Genomic DNA, 19,109 nt, shown 5'->3' on the forward strand with positions numbered 1-19,109 from the left:
TTGTTGATTCTGGGTCACCTGACAGGCTCAATTGGAAGAGCATGCGACTCTTGATCTTGGGGTCCTGAGTTTGAGGCCCACATGGGGTGTAGAGATTACTTAAGTAACTAAAACTTAAAAAAAAATGTTGATTTCATCTGGTATTTTTCCTGGCAAGACTGTGGGTTTTGGATGCTTAGATATTAGAGTTGAGCTTTATGTTTTTCTTTTTTTTTTTTTTTAAACGCTCATGCATGTATTGTTTAAATGATTTTAAGTCCTAAAATACCATTTTGTACATATGCAGATTACCAAGTTGCAATCATTTTTATGGATAACTGTAAAAGGAATATATTTGTGATCAGTAAAATTTCTTTACATTGGTTGTAGGTAAGCATAATATGTATTACATTTTTTAAGCTTGCTTACAGAAGATTAAATATAAATCATGAATATTTGTTTCTGCCAACACTATAAATTTGTTTCTTTTTCAAAGAAAAAATTTTAAAATTATGATATAAAAGCTGAGGGAAATTGACAGTACTAGTAATTATGTTTTCCTTTATTTTAGGCAATATTTGATCTTTCACCACAGCAAAAAGAGTGGCAGAGGTAATAAGTTAACAAAGTATTGTGGTCGATTGAAATCTAGATCGTGTTTTCTCTATTTTGTCTATTGTGAATTATTCATAGATTAACATATTTCTCTGGACAGTTTTTGGGATGAAATATTAGCAGAATATAGTAATTAATATAATCTGCCATTTCAAAAATTTTATCAGATCTTAAAGTCATGTATAATCTTTTCTCTAATGCATTCATAAGTTTATTTTAGTTTTCATTTAAAATCTTATTAACTAAAAGCTTATACAATATATGATCATTTAAAATTCACTTTGAATAGAAAGGATATGAAGTAAAGGATATAAATTAAAAGTAAAAGCCTCTTCTAAGTCAGTTATCATATGTTCTCCCTGATAGGAGGAAATGGAGATGCAACATGGGGGGTTTGGGGGTAGGAGAAGAATAAATGAAACAAGATGGGATCGGGAGGGAAATAAACCATAAGAGACTCTTAATCTCGCAGAACAAACAGGGTTGCTGCGGGGAGGGGGGTCAGGAGAGGGTGGTGGGGATATGGACATGAGTTGGGGGGTGTGTGCTGTGGTGAGTGCTATGAAGTGTGTAAACCTGGTGATTCACAGACCTGTACCCCTGGGGCTAAAAATACATTATATGTTTATAAAAAAATAAAAGCCTCTTCATTATTACTGTTAGTGCCACTGACTAGCAGTAATAACCAGAGCTAAATTTCTTGTGTCACCTTTTAGAATTTTCTTTTCATTTATGATTTTCTATATATTTGCATATTTCCTTATGTTATCTTTTCCTAATCCAAATAGGATCATTTTGTTCTAGAATTTGCTTTTTTCCACTTAACCTGATATTTTGGATACCTTCCCATTTTACTATAGAGAGTATTCATTTTATGGATAAACTATAGTTATTAAGTAGGATCCTTATCAGTAGGCATTTAGATTGTTGGCAGGATTCTAATATTAAAAACAATGCTTAATGAAAATTCTTGAACCTAATTTCTTCCATACTGATATGAGTGTGTGTATGTGTGTGTGTGTGTGTGTGTATGGTTTCTAGAAATGGAACTTCTCTTTCAGAGGATATTTAACATTTTGACACAAGAAACAAACAAAATTTTAACTGTGAAGTGATGGTTGTTAACTTACTATGGTAATCATTTTGCAGTATATACAGATTTCTAATCATTTGTTGTGCATTTTACTTCTATAATGTGATATGTCAATTAAATCTCAATAAAGCCAAGAAGAGACATTTTGATAGATGATGCCAAAATATCTTCACTTGTACTCAAACTGTATGAGAGTACCTGTTTCCATATAACCTCACCAACAGTGGGTATAACCAGACTTTTTTATTGTTGCCAATTTTGAGGGTGAAAAATGGTATTACACTTGTTTAATTAGCATTTCTTTATGAGTCAGTTGTATATCTTTGTGGACTTTTTTTCCTTGTTTGCATTTCTTTTGAAACTATGCTGTATGCCCATTTTGCTTGGTTGTTGGGGTTTTTTATTTTATTTATTTATTTATTTTAAGATACGTTACTTGTTTATTTGACAGAAATCACAAGTAGGCAGAGAGGCAGGCAGAGGGAGAGGAGGAAGCTGGGCTTCCTGCTGAGCAGGGAGCCCCATGCAGGGCTCCATCCCAGGACCCTGAGATCATGACCTGAGCCGAAGGCAGAGGCTTTAACCCACTGAGCCACCCAGGCGCCGCATTTGAAAAAATAGTTTTAAATAATCCTTTGGTTCTTACAGAAGGTAGTCCTTTCTTAAAAATGGTTCCCCTATCCCTGCTCCCATATACTGCTTTTTTTTTTCTCTTTGATTTCCAGCCTATGTCTTTGTGCTTACAAAGGCTTTACCTAATTTAAGATTATTGCAAAACAAAATTTAACCATCTTTCTCCCCCTCCCCTTTCTTGTCCCAAGTACATTTCAAAGGCCTTTCTCTTTTAATTTCCAGTTTCACTATTTGGGGAGATTTTTAAATTAAGGTAGAAATCAAATGTAGTTAAACAAAAGAACTGAATATTAGGTATCTCTGGATTTCTGGGCTTCTAGAGCTTAGAGTAGAAAGCCATTCAGAGATGAAATACATTACTTTAATCCAGAGATATTAAAGTGAGAAGCCTCCTTTCATCTGGAATTTTATTCAGTGTTCAAGACTAGTAAGAAGTGGGAGCAGAGATTGTGTTTTTATTAAAATAATGGCTGTTTTCAATCATAGAGTTTTTTTTTTTTTAACATATCTTCATATATGGAATATAAGCTTGGATATTGGTATATTTGAGGCAGAAGTTACACACACACACACACACGCGCGCGCGCGCGCGTGCATGCACATAGAGTTTGATGTCATTTAGCCTCATTTTCCACGGCCCAGCACTGAAATTGGATTCTGGAGATACAAGACACACAACAAATAGAAACTTACAATGTGTGCTAACATGAGATCCAAAGATTTTGTCTTTAGATGTGTAAATCTGAAGATGTTGATAGTCTTTTGAAAAAGTATAGGTAGAGTATAATATTTTGTTTAGAATGGTCTTGTCATAGAATAACATTTAGATTTCTTTTTAAAAGGAGACACCAGGTGATATTAAATGGCACTATGGCCTCTTTTGTAATGAGGATCAAATGTTGTGGTATGGGTTTATAAACCCCAGTAAATCTCCTACTTAATAAGTCTACCAGATCTGTTGTACTTTTCTTATTCTTTGTATCAATCACACTTTATTCAGTACCTGGGAAAAAGTAAGAATTTTGTCATAGCTGCATGCAGGCATGAAAGATGAGTTTAGATACTCAGGTGAGCAGAATCTCCTTCTTAGTGACCTTGACTGCACATCCATCATCAATTTGGTCAGACATGCTTAGGGACCTCAGCTGTTCAACCTTTAGCCACTCTACCTCCCTTTTCCTTTTTTTAAGGAAATGGCAATAGAAAACTTGGTCCTTTATTTTAGAATCAAGACCTATAATAATAAATGTAAGGGTTAACTAAGTCACCTAACCATTGTTAGTTTTAAAAAAGTGTTGGCTTTCTTGCGTACCTTACTGTATTTCTAACTATTGCTTATTTATGTTGTATTTAGAATGCTGCAGCTGATTCAGAGTAGACTGCAAGAAGAACATTCACTTCAAGACGTGATATTTAAAAGTGCTTTTAAGAGTGCATCAACAGCACTTCCACCAAGGTGAGCTGTAATTTTTAAATGTGTAACTATTTATTATGAATTTACTATGACATAGTTTTAGTATTGGTTTATTCTCTGAATCTCCTATTTCTTAGAGAAAATGTAATCATTCTGTATGATGAAGATTTCTTGTTACTCTTTATTTTATAGCCTGTGATATTGATCAGGATTATCACAAATAATATTCATTAAATTTCCTCCTATGTGTATATGGTAAATTCTGTATAAAATTAGGCTTTAAGAACAAATTGATTACATTTGTCATTATTTTATAAGGATGTATGAATTTTGGTTAGGAATTTTGTTTTTATTTCCTTTTTTTCTCTTTCATAGTATATATATATAAAATACTTCTAGCAATGTTTCTTTTTCCCTTCTATAAAATTTTCCCACCATAAAATGGTGACTGTGTTGAGTGTGCTGTCAGTAATCCTTCCTCTCATGTTGTAACAGGGAAGACGATTCATCACAGCCTCCTGATGCTTGCAGAATTCGTGGTCATCTCTATGTCAATAAAGTAGCAGGGAATTTTCACATAACTGTGGGCAAGTATGTTCTTTTTACTTACTGAAAATCCTTTAGACAAGTTGGTAGCTTGGTTTAAAAGTAAATTCTTTCCTAATCAGATAATATGTAATTACTAAAGGGCTGATTAAAGTGTTGTGTATCTATATTTTTGATGTCTTGAGATTTGTACTTAGGGCTTTAATCTCAGAATAGAGAAGACTATTAACTTTAATAGCTGCTTCAAAACAAAAGGAAAACTTATGTCTTAGTTTATAAATAAAGGACATGAGCTATAGGTAGATATGAATGAAAACCTACTTGCCAAGTTTTGATAGCCAGGAAGCTCTTACCTAGCCATTTCATTAATTTGTTCATGTTGTGGATGGTGTTAGGATTTTGTTTTGTTTTTCTCTTTTGATAGTTATCACCAAAATGTAATCCCTGGCTAATTGGAGACAAGTAGTTAGAAATGAGTAGTGCCTGAGATAAAGTTGCTGAAAGTTAAGGAAAAATGTCAGATCACCTACTTTCAAGAGTGGCATCCAGCATAGCTGCTGACATAGGATATAACACTTGGTAAATTTCTGAATAAATAAATAGATTCTTTGACCTCTCCCTTTCTTTCTGCTTCCTTTATTCCCTTCCTTCCTTCCATCCATCTTGAGTCACAGTGCTAAGCAATTCTTCATTGTAAAAGACATTTTTTGAGAACTTGGCTAGGGCATGTGCCATGCCAGATAATAAGGATGAAACCATGCCACACCTACATAAGGGATTTAAGGGAAAGGGACTGAAAAAAAAAAAAAAAAAAGATTTTAAGGGAAACCACCGTTTCACTTTTTTGTGTATAATATCCATCTTAATTATGTATTAAAATATATGTAGTTCAAATTATAAAATGAAACAAAACTGTGAAACAGAGGGAAGGGTTTTTGCGTTATGGTGCTTATATTCTGTGAGACAGTCCAAACTTTGAACGGTGAATTACACTAATTATTTAATTATAGTTGTATTGAAGCTGTATAGGAAAAGTATGGCCGATAAGAAACTGTAATAGGTTACCTGACTTACCCTGTACATCAGCAGAGGCTTTATTGAGGAAACCTTTGAAAGCTAGTGAATAATTGGGAATTTTATATATAAAGGAGACAGGGCAGTCATGCTGAGGGAAAGGCCATTAAGTTGGAAAAAGCGTTGCTGGAGATTTTTTTTCTTCATATTTATAGAGAGAGATAAATAGCTTAAGTCTTTTATGCAGAATTATTTCAGTGTTTACAGTGATCAGATCAAACACTTGTCTTTGTTGTCCCATTCTTCTTAACATTCATGTTTTGTTGTTTCCTTGCTGTTGCCAGGATTGGTTCTATAGCTTAGAATTTCTTGGTTTCATGCAACAATAGGCTATAGTTGGCTCAACAAAATTTAGACAGTTTTATTGCACTTGTGGATACAAGTGATATCCTACTCCCAAACAAAAAGAAGGAAACTTTGACTAATATTTCATGAGCATCTATATTAAGGCCTTTATTCCCAATTTCAGTTCTCTCTCTGTGTGATAACTCCTGCCATGAATAAGAGAGGCCAGATAGAAAAGTTTTCAGTTTGTATCTTACTCTTATCTCTGGGATATCTTATTAACCCACTCCTGTTTTTGGGTATTATGTTTACCGAGTTCAGTATTGATCTTTTTGAAGATCTCATGTTACCTCCAAGATATAATATCATCCTCAACTGTAATGAAAAGAAGAAATAAAAAGAACACGATTTACAACAATAATATATATTTCAAAAATCAAATGTTTGAGCAGGAGTACCTTAGGTAAGGTAATGGTGTAGGCAGATAACTTGCCACACACACGTAGAATCAGTAGGTATACATCGATTGCACATGCAGAATGAAACACATGTAATGGTCGTTCAAATATCATGATGGTATTTCTGTTGATTCTGAAATCTTTGTGATACTGCAAACCAAAAAAAGTAAAATATTCCCTCCATTTCCTAGGGCATTTAATATATATTGAAACTACAACAAAGTACTTCATGTCGCCAAATGGAGTTAAGTCCTAGACTCAGGTCATTACTCATAGGTTTTTCACCTACATGAATGCCACTTAGAGTGTTTGGAAGTCATGCAAGATGTCATACAATATTTTTGTGTGTGAGAGCATCACTGCATTGCGGGATGCCTTCCCTAGCTGCTGTCCACAAAATGCTGACTATTCTCCTCAGTAATTGTGAAAACCCAAAATGCCTCCTCCCGACCCTCCAGTTTTCAAAAGTCTTTCATTTACTGAAAATCATGTGGAACAATGTATCACAACCCATGAAAACTATATGAAATTCAAATTTCAGTAACTAAAAATAAAGTTTTACTGGAACACAGTCATGGGTATTTTTTACATATGGCTTCTTGTGCACTACAGAACCAGGATTTGAGTAACCATGATAGTGACAGAGGCTGTATATGACTCATTGCTTTGTGCTGCTACTTGGTGCACTACAAATTAGAACAGGTTGTAACAGTTACAGCTTGATAGCATTACAAATGCCTTGCGTATTACTGTACTGCAACATCTGATTTCTTTATTGTATTACTTGGTCAGAAAAGAAAAAGAAATATGGGTTTCAGATGTACTTTAAGGCAGGGTGGAGTGTGGATTATTTTATCAAATTTGACTTCAGAACATTATGTTTATTATGCAGTGACTCCATAGCTGTGCTAAAAGGATATGGGATATGTAACTATTACTGGACTAAGCACGCATCACAACATTACTAACTCTCAGGAAAATTAAAAAATTTAAAAGGGAATAAGCACAAGCAGAATTTCTTTGTAAAAATAAAAATGAAAGTGAGATTGCAGCCCAATAGGTTGACATGTGACTCATTGGTTAGCTGAGGAAGGAAAGCCCCTTCCCAGCAGCTTGATGAGATTGCTTGTGTTTGCACCATCCAAAGAAATGCATCCAGGGAAAGTAAGTTTGCTTTGGAGGATTAGCTTTTTGGTGGGAAAAGTGCTCTAGCAGATGAAGACACTGAGAGCAGTGTCCCAATAGTTCAAAAGCAAGGCAGGTGATAGTGAGTGGATTTCCTTAGCTTTTGCTGAATGAACAGAGGTTACCAATACTGTTTGTTTTAGTTTTGAGGAGTCAGTGTGAGTTTGAATTGATCAAATTCAATTGTAATTGGAACAACTACACACAAAAATATTTTTTAAAGAAATAGAACATCAGTGTGTTGCTGGTGGTAAATAGATATGAAGCAAAAAAAAAAAAAAAGGCTTACGTGGATAAATTTTCAAGGCTTGTGAAAATGTTAGTTGTTTATAGCCTGTGGCTATCCATTAGTATCATTGGCAGTACTTTGCAGAAAATATTTGAATCTGTCATGTATTAATGAACTGGTAATATTGATGGTGAACCTCATTTACTCTCATGGACTTAAACATTATCATTTCCATGAACATTTGTCAGAAAGAAAAGCTGAATATTCCAACTTGCCCTACTACATGACAGCTTAACAGCTTAGTAGTGGTCTAGGACTGTTTTTGTGTGATTTGGGGGGATGTGCTTAGGGCTGAGATTAAAATTTTTCTGAATAAAAAAACTATTGTCAGCTGTTTTTATTGAACAAACTTTAAAAGTTAAGTTTTGTGCTGACTGGGTCATGTTTCTTAATGAATTTAGCCTGAAATTATAAGAAAAACAGGTTAATATATGAAATTTATATTGTGGTAAGGTTATTTCAATGAAAAGTATTGTCAACTGATGCTTCCCATGCCTGACTGTCAAAAGTTAAAACAAGAAGGAAGATCTCCATTCTTACACTTGTATTTATTTTCCAACCGCAAACTATAGCTCCTGAAGTGTTTTCCTACCTTGATGCTGGAACAAAGGAAATTTCCACGTTTCAAAATGTATTTAACTGTGCCCTTGAGGAAATTCTGCCTTAAATTGCAAGCAGTCCGTCAGTGTATTATGTTAATAACGCTCCAAAAGGAAATACCGAGAAGAACCTCATAGGGTTCTACCCAAGCAATGCATATACTCAGTTAAAAGATAACTGGCTTAATATTTCCAAAGACAAAATATGTAAAATTTAATTCTAGATTTTCATAGCAGATAAACCTCTGTGATTAGTTTTGAAAGTAGGGAACACTAACTCTAAACCCTAGTTAAGGAAAATCTTATCTCCCCGTAAAAATACCTGAATTACAAAAAAGTACTCTGTTATTACTATTATATTTTGAACGTCATTAAGAGAAGTTTGTGAAAAATTTTCTTCTTATGTAACTAACTATATAATATCTTTAGTTTTGCATCTTGGCCCACAAAGCCTAAAATACTCACTTCACTGTCTGACACTTCACAGAAACACTTTGGCAGCCCCCAGTTCATTGCAGGGCTGAGATGAGTAGACTTACCTATGTAAATCATAGGACAACTGTGTTTTTACTTTATATTAAGACAATTATGTAACTTAGGAAAGATTTCCTTTCTGGTTTTAATTAGTTATATATTTAAGTATTAGTACTTTAATCTTTTTTCCTCTTTTCAGGGCAATTCCACATCCCCGAGGTCATGCACATTTGGCAGCACTTGTCAACCATGACTGTAAGCAGTTTCTGAAATTTTTTCCAGGAAGATGTCATTGAAAAAAGTGTTATGTATGGGTTTTTGTTTTGTTTTGAGTGCAGATGCAAGGTAGGGTTTTGTGGGCTGTTGTCAAAACGGATATCCAAAGGAGAAAATAAATGATTAAATATGTTGACTCTAATCCATTTTCTCTTATCCTTAAACTACCCGTGTTTCTATTGATTCATAGCTCAGAAGCTGCTAGGGTTAGGGAACAGAGCCTTGGTGAGCTTTATATCACTTTGTACACATTTCTGCTAATTTTTATGGATAATGAAGAGCATTATTGGAAGTTTATTTCAGTTTGTAAGTGGACATCTGGACACATGCATACATAGCAAGTATACAAGTTGGTTTTAGGTAATGATTGTCATAAAACTTAGTTTTTAAATTCTTCTTTAGAGGGTGCCTGTGTGGCTTGTTTGATTAAGCGTCTGTCTTTGGCTCAGGTCATGATCCTGGGGTCCTGGGATGAAGCCCCATGTCTAGCTGGGGCTTCTATCAGCAGGGAGCCTCCTTCTCCCTCTGCCTCTGCTGCTCTTCCTGCTTGTGCTCTCTTGCACTCTCTCTCAAATAAATAAATAAATAAATCTTAAAAACAACAGCAACAGAGGCTTCTTTAGAGAACAAAAACAAGAAATACAGCCCATTAAAAAAATCAGGTTGTCACATTTAGCAATGATTTGCATTAAAAATATATCTGATCGGTTTCATTATTTGGCTGCATGGACATCATTCTAGTGCTGACAGTTCTGTTACTATATAATGATTTGGACAAGGAAAGCGTACTATTTTTAGTTATCAGGATTAGATGTACTATTTTGTAAAAGATAATTTGTAATTATAAAATTTGAGATATAGCATTTTATTTGTATGTACTTGTTACACACTTAATTCCACACATTTATATGCATTTTTCTCAAAATAATTTAGTTTTAGATAGTATATTAGATTAGACTATATTAGATTAGACTATATTAGATTTAGTTTTAGATACTATATTATACTATATTATACTTACATATTTGAAATAGTTTTATTTGAGATTAGATAAGAATATGAACCAATAAATAACCTATAGTTTTGAATAATTTAGTTTCTATACTTAATTTGTTTTATTTTATTCCTCTTAGCCTACAACTTTTCTCACAGAATAGATCATTTGTCTTTTGGAGAGCTTGTTCCAGGAATTATTAATCCTTTGGATGGAACTGAAAAAATTGCTGTAGATCGTAAGTATTTAGTAATTACTATCGGAATTTGCATGCAGGCAATTGCCTTTATAACTTTAATACTTACACATTTTTAATAATCCTCTTGTGACAAATACATAGATAAATCTTTAAGTAGATTAACGGGGTTAATAATTTTATGTGGGAATGTATGTAGAGAGAATTTCCTACTCTTATCTTAAGAAATGAGCCATAAGAACAAAACAAATTAAAGTAAGAAATAAGCAGGAAAACAAACAAAAAAAAAAAGTAGGCAGGAAACAGTAGAATTTAAAAGCTCTCTAAATGAAAGGTTAATGTGTTATTAGGCCTTAACTGCTTTTCCATATGCACTAAAGAAAGAGTAAGACTAAAGTTTCAACATTAAAGAAGAATTGTTTTCTTTGTATAGACGTAAAGTTTTTGTTTTGTTTTGTTTTTTTAGGTTTAAAGTTCTAAAATGCATATTTACCATTTTAGAAATTTCTTTGGGGAGTTTACAAATATCAGAAACCTAGAGTTATTCTAGAATAGCTTGGTTATTAACTCAGAAGTAGTACATTATAGCATAGGTAGATACCTTCTGTTACTATTTTAACCTTCTGTTCCATTTAAAATTCCAGTTTATCCAAATGTGAATGGATTATTTTCTTAATTTTATAACAAGGCATGTATCTTGTGTTTCTTGAAGGTTTTTGGTTACCTTTCCTCTACTGAAATAGTCCTACTTTGTGACATGCCCCACCTATTGGACATTTTAAGGACATGTCAAGCGTCATGTGCTGCTAGGAATTCGAGTCTTTGCAAAACTATAAATAAGGATTTCATTTTTTATTAACTAAAACAGATTTATTAATATTCTTCTCAGCATTATTATTTTTTTTTAAGTATTTTATTTATCTGACAGAACAAGCAGGGGAAGCAGCAAAGGGAGAGGGAGAAGCAGGCTCCCCACTGAGCAGAGAGCCCGATGTGGGACTTGATCCCAGGACTCTGGACATGACCTGAGCCAAAGACAGACACTTAACCGACTGAGCCAATCAGGCGTCCCAGTATTTTACTCTTTTATCATAGTATTGTAATCAGATACATCAAAGATGTTTTACTTAGAATACTGAGTTACATTCCTAAGTATTTTATGTTTGTGTGGGAATGCTTCACTTAAGGAAACTTGAGTATACTAAATTTGGAAATTCTAGAACCATAAGCTCTATTCAGTATGAAATCTTATCTTTATGTGTATGTTCATGTTCATTGTATACAGATATACACTAGATGTTACTTATGAGATGATCATTGAAAACACGTTAATACTTTATTTCAAGATGCTAAGATGACCTTAAATTTTTGTACAGAAACAGTTCTAAATATAAATAGATTAGTTTTCAAAAAGCTCTTTTTGAGTTTACTTTTTCCTAAATTCACAAAGACTAAGAGGTATTTAGAGTTCTATTATAAAATGCCACCAGATGAATGTCAGTAGGTTATTCAAAGCTTTAAAGCAGGTGTACTCTTCTCCTTACTACTGGATGTTTTATTGGGCTTTTTTTTTTTTTTTTTTTTTCCGCAAAAAGAAAAAGGAAAATCAGCATTACTAATCTGTTGTATCAGGTAACCACTCCCTCCTTGATGTTCCCCAGAAGTTTAGGGAATTACTTAGTGTTTACATCTTGAATGCTGTACCAGTTTGGACAAACTAGCACCTTTGGAACAATTTGTGCCTTGCAACAAAATTTCATTCAACAGGGTCTGCGCCCCTCCCTCCCCCACCCCCCACTCCCCACCTCCAGCTTTCCCCAACTTGGCCATTAAATTATCTGACAGCTTTATAGTCTTTTTTTGAATTAAGCCACAGCTTAAATGTTTTTCAGTTTTTCCTGTCATGTGTCTTTGACCGTTTGGGTTATTCATTGCACTTCACTCCTCACATGTGACAAGATTCCCTTTGCCCTTCACGTTTCCCCCAACTGATTATCCCACCTATGCATACAGCGTAGATTATTGTCTTGCCACTCTTAATTTCATCTGCTTTTCATTACTTTTTAAGACTTAAACACCTTTTTCTCCTAGCACTTCCAGCTCACTCCCTCTGTTTATGACATAGTAGAGTTTATTGTAAAACACCTCAAAACTAAGCATAGATAGAGCAATTCACCTGAGCAAAGAATGACTCAAAGGATGAAACTGAAGACCATCTATAATTAAAAGCCATCTATTTTGGGGAGACAAAGTTGACACTTTTCTGCCCCAATATCTGAGATAGTATGTATGCTATTCAGTTGAGCCTAATAATAAAAGAACTAGTCAAATACTATTCATGTTTTTGAAAGTTATATTGGTACAAGTGGTAGGTGAAGTAAGTTGTGAAGTAGAAACAGGTTTTGTTTTATTTTGTTAGAAACTTGTTTAATGTTAGTGTTTGAAGACGCCATTGCTCTCAGCCTCTCCCTCCTGTCTTGTTTACCTTTCCCTTCTCTGTTCTGGATTACACTAAGATAAGAGACGGAGACATTGGATTGATTGAAATAAAAATTCACTAAGGTTGAGCAAAAGAACATAGACACACAAAAGTACCTTCTATGTACTTTCTATATAAAATTTTAGAATAGGCAAAACTAATCTGTGCTGAGAGAAGGTTAGTGGTTAACCTAGGGTCGGAGATACAGGGGAATGACTGTAAAGCGGTATGGAGGAACTTTTTGAGGTGGTGAAAATATTTTATATTTTGAGTGTGGTGGTGATGACCTGGGTGAATACAATTGTCAAAATTTATCAGACCATACATTTAAAGTTGATATATTTTATTTCTGTACACAGTTTCCATAGACAGTTATGTGGTGTGAATCACATGGTTTCATGTCAAATGTAATGAGGCCTATTACCTAATTCTCACTACAGATAGATATATCTAGTTCTAAATTTTCTAAAATATAGACCTCGAAAATTAACATGTTTTGTATTATGTGAACTGTTATCTAAGATTAACAATTGGTAATAAACTGGTGTTTATGACTTGTATTAAACCTGGAAATGCCTAAAGACTATAAATAGGATCCTTTGGATTATGCAGTAGCCTCAGACCATCAGTGAGTAGGTTTGTTAGTTATCTTCCTCCTGCCGTATCAAGTCTTTGTATATATCCAAAGGCTGGCTAATTCAATTTTGCTTTATCTGTATATCTTAAGATATTAGTAAAAACTGAAAATGTCCTATGGTGATTATACTATCATAACTTTATTCCTACTAATTTCTGTACTATAATGAAATGCTACTTTTATTTTTCACATTTGGTAAAAGGATAATAATGTTATAAAGGATATCTAATGACTACATTTTTTAACCTCTTCTAATGTGTATATGTGACTATTTATGCTTATTGAAAGGTTGTTTACCAAGTATGAGTATATTGATTTCATTATGCTTTAAAACTTTTTGTTGTTGTTGTTGTTAAACATTAAGTCATAAGTAGCATTATGTATCAAGGTAAGTGTATTTAATAGAAGGAGGGTGGATTTGGCAGTAGAGTTGTTGCTATTTTGATGAAAAGAAAACATTTTGCTTTTATTCTAGACAACCAGATGTTCCAGTATTTTATTACAGTTGTGCCAACAAAATTACATACATATAAAATTTCAGCAGATACCCATCAGTTTTCTGTGACAGAAAGGGTAAGTTGAATCTAACTGATAAAGTGATTTGATTTTTTTTTTTTTTTTAGCATTTAATAGTCCAGCTACAAAATAAAGTTAGAGTTGGTATCCTCTCCCATTTAAAATTTGTGGAAGTTTTGAAATGCATTAATATTTTAAGCCAATAAAAATGGATATTAGTATGCTTTAGAGCAAGAAAAGAGGTAGATTTTAAAAATCTGGAACATCTTCTATATGGTTTAAACAAAACATTAAACTACGATGGTATTAATGACTTTATTCTTTATATCTTAATTTTGCAATGTTTCCTCTTGTATTGGTATAATTAGTTCTTATCTGCCATTGGACTCTGATTTCTGTGTTAGTTTTTAATTATTGTTCCTATCCTGGGCTGCGCATGATTCTTGTGTCTCAGCAGACTTAGAGGGTTTGCCTTCGTTAGTGCTTTTTATTCATCTAAGAGGACAAACGTTTTGCAATCTCAGGGTGGAGTGGCCTTTTAAATAGGAGCAGAGTTTTGGAATTGGACAGTTTAACAGACTTCTCATATATTCTGGGGTCATATTTTCTTACTATTGTTTAAGAATGGTAAATATCCAAATATTAATATCCTGAAGAGTTCCAAGGTTTGCAAACTTGATTTTTGAAGTGTAAACAGGATGGAATGAAATAGAGTATTTTCTTGCTGGTGAACACAGTATAGTAGGTCTATGATTTTAGTTGCATTCCTTTCAAGAGAAAACTTCTTTTTTAAATTTTTTTTTTAAAGATTTTATTTATTAATTTGACATACAGAGATCACAAGTAGAGAGGCAGGCAGAGAGAGAGAGAGAGAGAGGAGGAAGCAGGCTCCCTGCTGAGCAGAGAACCTGATGCAGGGCTCGATCCCAGGACCCTGAGATCATGACCTGAGCCGAAGGCAGAGGCTTTAACCCACTGAGCCATCCAGGCGCCCCGAGAAAACTTTTAAAAACTAAGCCAGTAGCTTAAATTTTGATATCTTTCAAATGAGGGCATTCTCTTTTCTTCTTGTATTGTATTTCATACAGTTTAAATAAAATGAACAACAGAAAGTGAAATTGTTTCTAAATCTGATAATTGAAATGACAAGAAATATAATTATTTTGTAAATTCTTCGCAAAGAATTGTAACAAAACGTATGTCAAAATATGAGCCTGGCTTTTATGGATTTGGTCGGTGAAGATGCCATATAGTTGTAAGCTCTTGAGCTCAGTAAGTAGAACACTTGAGTGACCTTTTTGAGAAAATGGGGAAGAATGTCTCTGCTCTTTCGATTTCTGTAGAAGCTGATCACACAAAGAATACAGAATAATTTGAGTGTCTCTGAAGAGCTTAGTCTAGTAGGACAATTCATAAAGTTTTGGAGATCCCTCTTGTACATTTGGGCTGCAGGGCTTCATATTAACTGTGCAAGTAACCAGATGATGTGAATCCCATTTTTCTGCTTCTCTTGTCTCTCCCCTTCCTTTTAGGAACGTGTAATTAACCATGCTGCAGGCAGCCATGGAGTCTCTGGGATATTTATGAAATATGATCTCAGTTCTCTTATGGTAACAGTTACTGAGGAGCATATGCCTTTCTGGCAGTTTTTTGTAAGACTCTGTGGTATTGTTGGAGGAATCTTTTCAACAACAGGTTAAAATTCATTCCTTGTCTAATTTCTAAAAGTGTTACTGAAATTAAGATGCTTTCCCTTAGAAGGAGCAAGAAATGTATTTATTCCCATGTTTTGGTATTTAAAGAATTTTTTCTAAGATTTAATTCCAAACTTCCAAAATTACATTGATTACACATTAAACATAACAAAGTTCACTGCATTCAGTGATTTTTAGGGAGATTAGTGTCCTAGAGAGATCCTAAAATTGAATCCAAGTTCTGCTGTTTACATGGTAGTAGCCTTGTAATATAGGACAGCTACCTTTCTGAAATTGTTTTTTCATCTATAAAAATGGGAATAATCATAAGTAACATAAGTGTGTTGTAGGATTAGATGAGAAAATGCCTAGAAATAGTAGACACTTGAATGTAAATTTTCTTTTTCAGGTAAGGTATTTTTAACTGTAGAATATGTAAAATCAAATCTTACCTACTTTGAACCATGTAATATGTGCAACCAGAATGTTCAGTCATACTGTTTTTATGATTTGGGGCTTTTTTTTCCTGAACTTATGAGATTCTCTTAGATAACTTGCAGAATTGTAATCATGAAAATTTGAGTATTAAGTACAATAGATAAAGAAAGGAAACTGTTCCTTCTTTATCCCCAACCCTTTTCAGTATTACATGGAGCTGTATTACTTATACTTTGAATTTTATTTTTTAAATGAATGAATAGGTTTTCTTATGAAAGACTTTGTTGCTACTTTGTTTGTTTAAATTTGGGGTGCTGATATTATTTTTTCAAAAAGATATGAATGTAAGACATATAAAGCACCCTTAATAAGATTGCTTTGTCAAGTTCATGAATTATGTGGCCTTGTGATTTTGAAATCTATTTGTTTTAAAATTCAGCTGTTTTTAACCATTGAAATGAATAAAGCAAACTGTCTTGTTTCCTTTCTTAATCTATTCCATTATAATTAGTGGTGTTTTTTTATTCTTATGTAATAATTTAGGAAATAATTTAGGAAGTAATTTCAGTAAAAGCATCATTTAATTAAAAGCATAAACTTATTTTTTATTGCAGGCATGTTACATGGATTTGGGAAATTTATAGTTGAAATAATTTACTGTCGTTTCAGACTTGGATCCTACAAACCTGTCAGTTCTGTAAGTGCTATAGTAGAAATGGTGCTGACCTCTAACTCATAGTACCATTGTTAAACCTAAACAGTAGCTTTTGGTGCTCAGAAAGAAATTGCCCAAAATAAAGCATTATGTTTAGAGGGGATGTGTAAGGAATAAAACTAATGCTTTGGTCTTTTCTTCTCCCTAGGTCCCCTTTGAGGATGGCCACACAGACAACCACTTACCTCTTTTAGAGAATAATACACATTAGCACCTCCTGAGTGAAGGAGAAAAACTTTTTTGCCTGAGACATAAAACCTTTTTTAATAATAAAATATTGTGCAATATATTCAAAGAAAAGAAAATATGAATGAGAAGTGGGAATCATACCTAGGGAAAAAAAAAAGAAAAACCCAAACTGAAATCTTATATATGTTGTGTCTGTTACAAATGTCCTAGAAGAAATTATGCAGCTAATCAGTGAATAAGCCTAACTGAAGTATTGCTTTGAAGATGACCCCTTCTGATATTTTCATAGAAATGGGCAGTATCGAAATCAGAGCTTGCTTCTTGGTGAAAGAGCCTGAAGTAAAGAAGTCAAACCACATCTAAAGAAAAAGGGATTATAAATGCAAATGTTTGCATCCTTCTGTTTTTAAAAGATATGTCAGAATAAAATATGTAAAACATACGGAAAACTAGTCTAGACTTTAAAAAGTTGTGGTCAGGTAATAAAGGAAAACAGGGATGGGTGCCTATGTTATAGCCATATCAATGTTAAGCCATAATGACAAGGCCATTTATCCAATAATTTGGTCTGAGGAAGGTAACTGCTTTTCTTTAAACTCTGGCTGTTGGCTTTTTCTGACTGTTCAAGGCAGGGTTGTGGAAGACTAAGGTGAATTCTTATGGAGGCAGGTGCATAGGTGCTATAATATGTAACAGATATCATTCACATACTGTATAGTGGGCACTTACTTATACAGGCAGAAGAAAGCACATTTTTTAGAAAGATGCTCAATTTTCTAATCTGATACTTGTATTATTGGTATACTTTGGGAGCAGGTGGTGACTAATACAAAGGTCCATTGCTGGTGAGGAAACTTCTCAGCTTGTAAATTATTAAATGGAAAAATAGACTATTTTCTACATGTTTGGGTGAGAGGCAACAGGGTAACTTTAAAGTAGAAACATGAGGCAAATAAAGTAGAAACATGAGGCAAATACTTAAAGCAAGATCGTGTCAGATTTAAGATATTATCATTAAACAGTGTCTGGTAAGCTGTAAACCTGGATTATGAGTGTCTGCATTCAGAGTGTCCTGAATGTTATTGATTTTGTTATTAGAGTGTGTTGTTCTAGCTTCCTTATTATTTAAGGATTGCTTTTAAATTTGCAGATTATGAAAGACTAAAAATAATGAGGGAGATTTCACTCAGGTGCCATTAAATACTGTATTTGGAATGTGTGCCAACATCAGTTTTTCCTTTTTTAATACTTAATGATAGAGTCAACTATACCAATCCCCAACAGTTGAAGTACTTCAGAGAAATGGGGAAATAAAATTCCAGGTAAGTAGGAAGGACAAGACTAAAAGACTAGTTTTAAAATGGTGGTTTGGGACATAGGATGTCACAGATTACAGTTTTACAAATGGATTTTTTTTTAAGATAAATGTTTTCTTGAAAGTAGTTGGTACAGATGATGTGAGTGGAGAGGAGAGATACTGTTGGAACTGCTCTGAAGTAAAGCTTACGTTAAATGGCACTGCAGGAAGTAAAAGCATTATTGTTTAAAATACACACTTTACTACTAAGAGCCATTAAGTTGACTATTAACACAGGTGACATAACGTGCTCTGAAAGATTTTTTTTTTGTTCCAGAAAATTCTAAATAATGAATGCGCCTTCTCTGTTGATTTTTTTTTTTTTAAGATAGTATTTCCAGTGAAGTTAGACAAGGAACTATAGAACATCTCTCAAAAGAAATTTTATTTAGAATTTTAGCAATTTTAGACTGAATCTTGGTTCTGTGAATCTGCTTTCCAGAAAGTTCATTCAAGTTTCAGAGTCTTGTATTTTTTTTTTTTTTTTTTTTTAGGGAGGTAAAACTATTGATTTAAAATTACTTTCTTTCAGGTAGGATTTTAGCAGTTAAGTGTCTTTAAAAAGGATTTTAAAATTGTTTTGGTGCTTACATATGATTTTTAATTGTTCCCATGTTTTCCAAATACCTTATTAAAATTTTAATGTAACTAACCTGTCCCATTAAAGCTGACTATAAAAGCCATTTCTTTAAAGCAAAATCTTGCTTTGCCATTGATTTACACTTTAATAGTTAAGAAAACTTGCTACCTGACTCTCCTCAAATAGTAAAAGTCAGGTTTTTGGCCATCAAAGTAGTAAGATTCTGATCAGCCTTCTGGATGGTGAATGATGAAGTATACCTGCATATTGGGATTTGTTAGGAGTTTTTGACCTCACCAAGTGTTTCTTTTCCATTGCAGAGAACACTGTGCTGACCTACTTCTTATGGAGCTTTGGCTTGTGCTTGGGGGAGGGTGTCCTCAGTAGGGTACCC

The 19,109-nt window shown here is 33.6% G+C and overlaps 1 protein-coding gene and 1 long non-coding RNA gene across 2 annotated transcripts in view; one reads left to right on the forward strand and one right to left on the reverse strand.

Moving 5' to 3' along the window:
• LOC309868795 overlaps window positions 1-8,014 on the reverse strand; it is a 28,078-nt gene extending 20,064 nt beyond the window's left edge. The window contains exon 1 of the long non-coding RNA XR_014313851.1: window positions 5,897-8,014. This is a non-coding gene — a long non-coding RNA (uncharacterized lncRNA). The remainder of the gene's footprint in view (window positions 1-5,896) is intronic.
• ERGIC2 (ERGIC and golgi 2) overlaps window positions 1-17,220 on the forward strand; it is a 37,375-nt gene extending 20,155 nt beyond the window's left edge. Inside the window, exons 6-14 of the mRNA XM_082738993.1 lie at window positions 551-591; window positions 3,675-3,776; window positions 4,230-4,325; window positions 8,844-8,899; window positions 10,054-10,152; window positions 13,702-13,799; window positions 15,275-15,437; window positions 16,489-16,571; window positions 16,738-17,220. Coding sequence (XP_082595119.1) covers window positions 551-591; window positions 3,675-3,776; window positions 4,230-4,325; window positions 8,844-8,899; window positions 10,054-10,152; window positions 13,702-13,799; window positions 15,275-15,437; window positions 16,489-16,571; window positions 16,738-16,800 — 801 coding nt within the window. The 3' untranslated portion in view covers window positions 16,801-17,220. The remainder of the gene's footprint in view (window positions 1-550; window positions 592-3,674; window positions 3,777-4,229; window positions 4,326-8,843; window positions 8,900-10,053; window positions 10,153-13,701; window positions 13,800-15,274; window positions 15,438-16,488; window positions 16,572-16,737) is intronic.
• The last annotated feature ends 1,889 nt before the right edge of the window (window positions 17,221-19,109 follow it).

This window comes from Mustela nivalis, assembly GCF_964662115.1.
Source record: "Mustela nivalis genome assembly, chromosome: 7".
NCBI classification, from domain to species: domain Eukaryota; kingdom Metazoa; phylum Chordata; class Mammalia; order Carnivora; family Mustelidae; genus Mustela; species Mustela nivalis.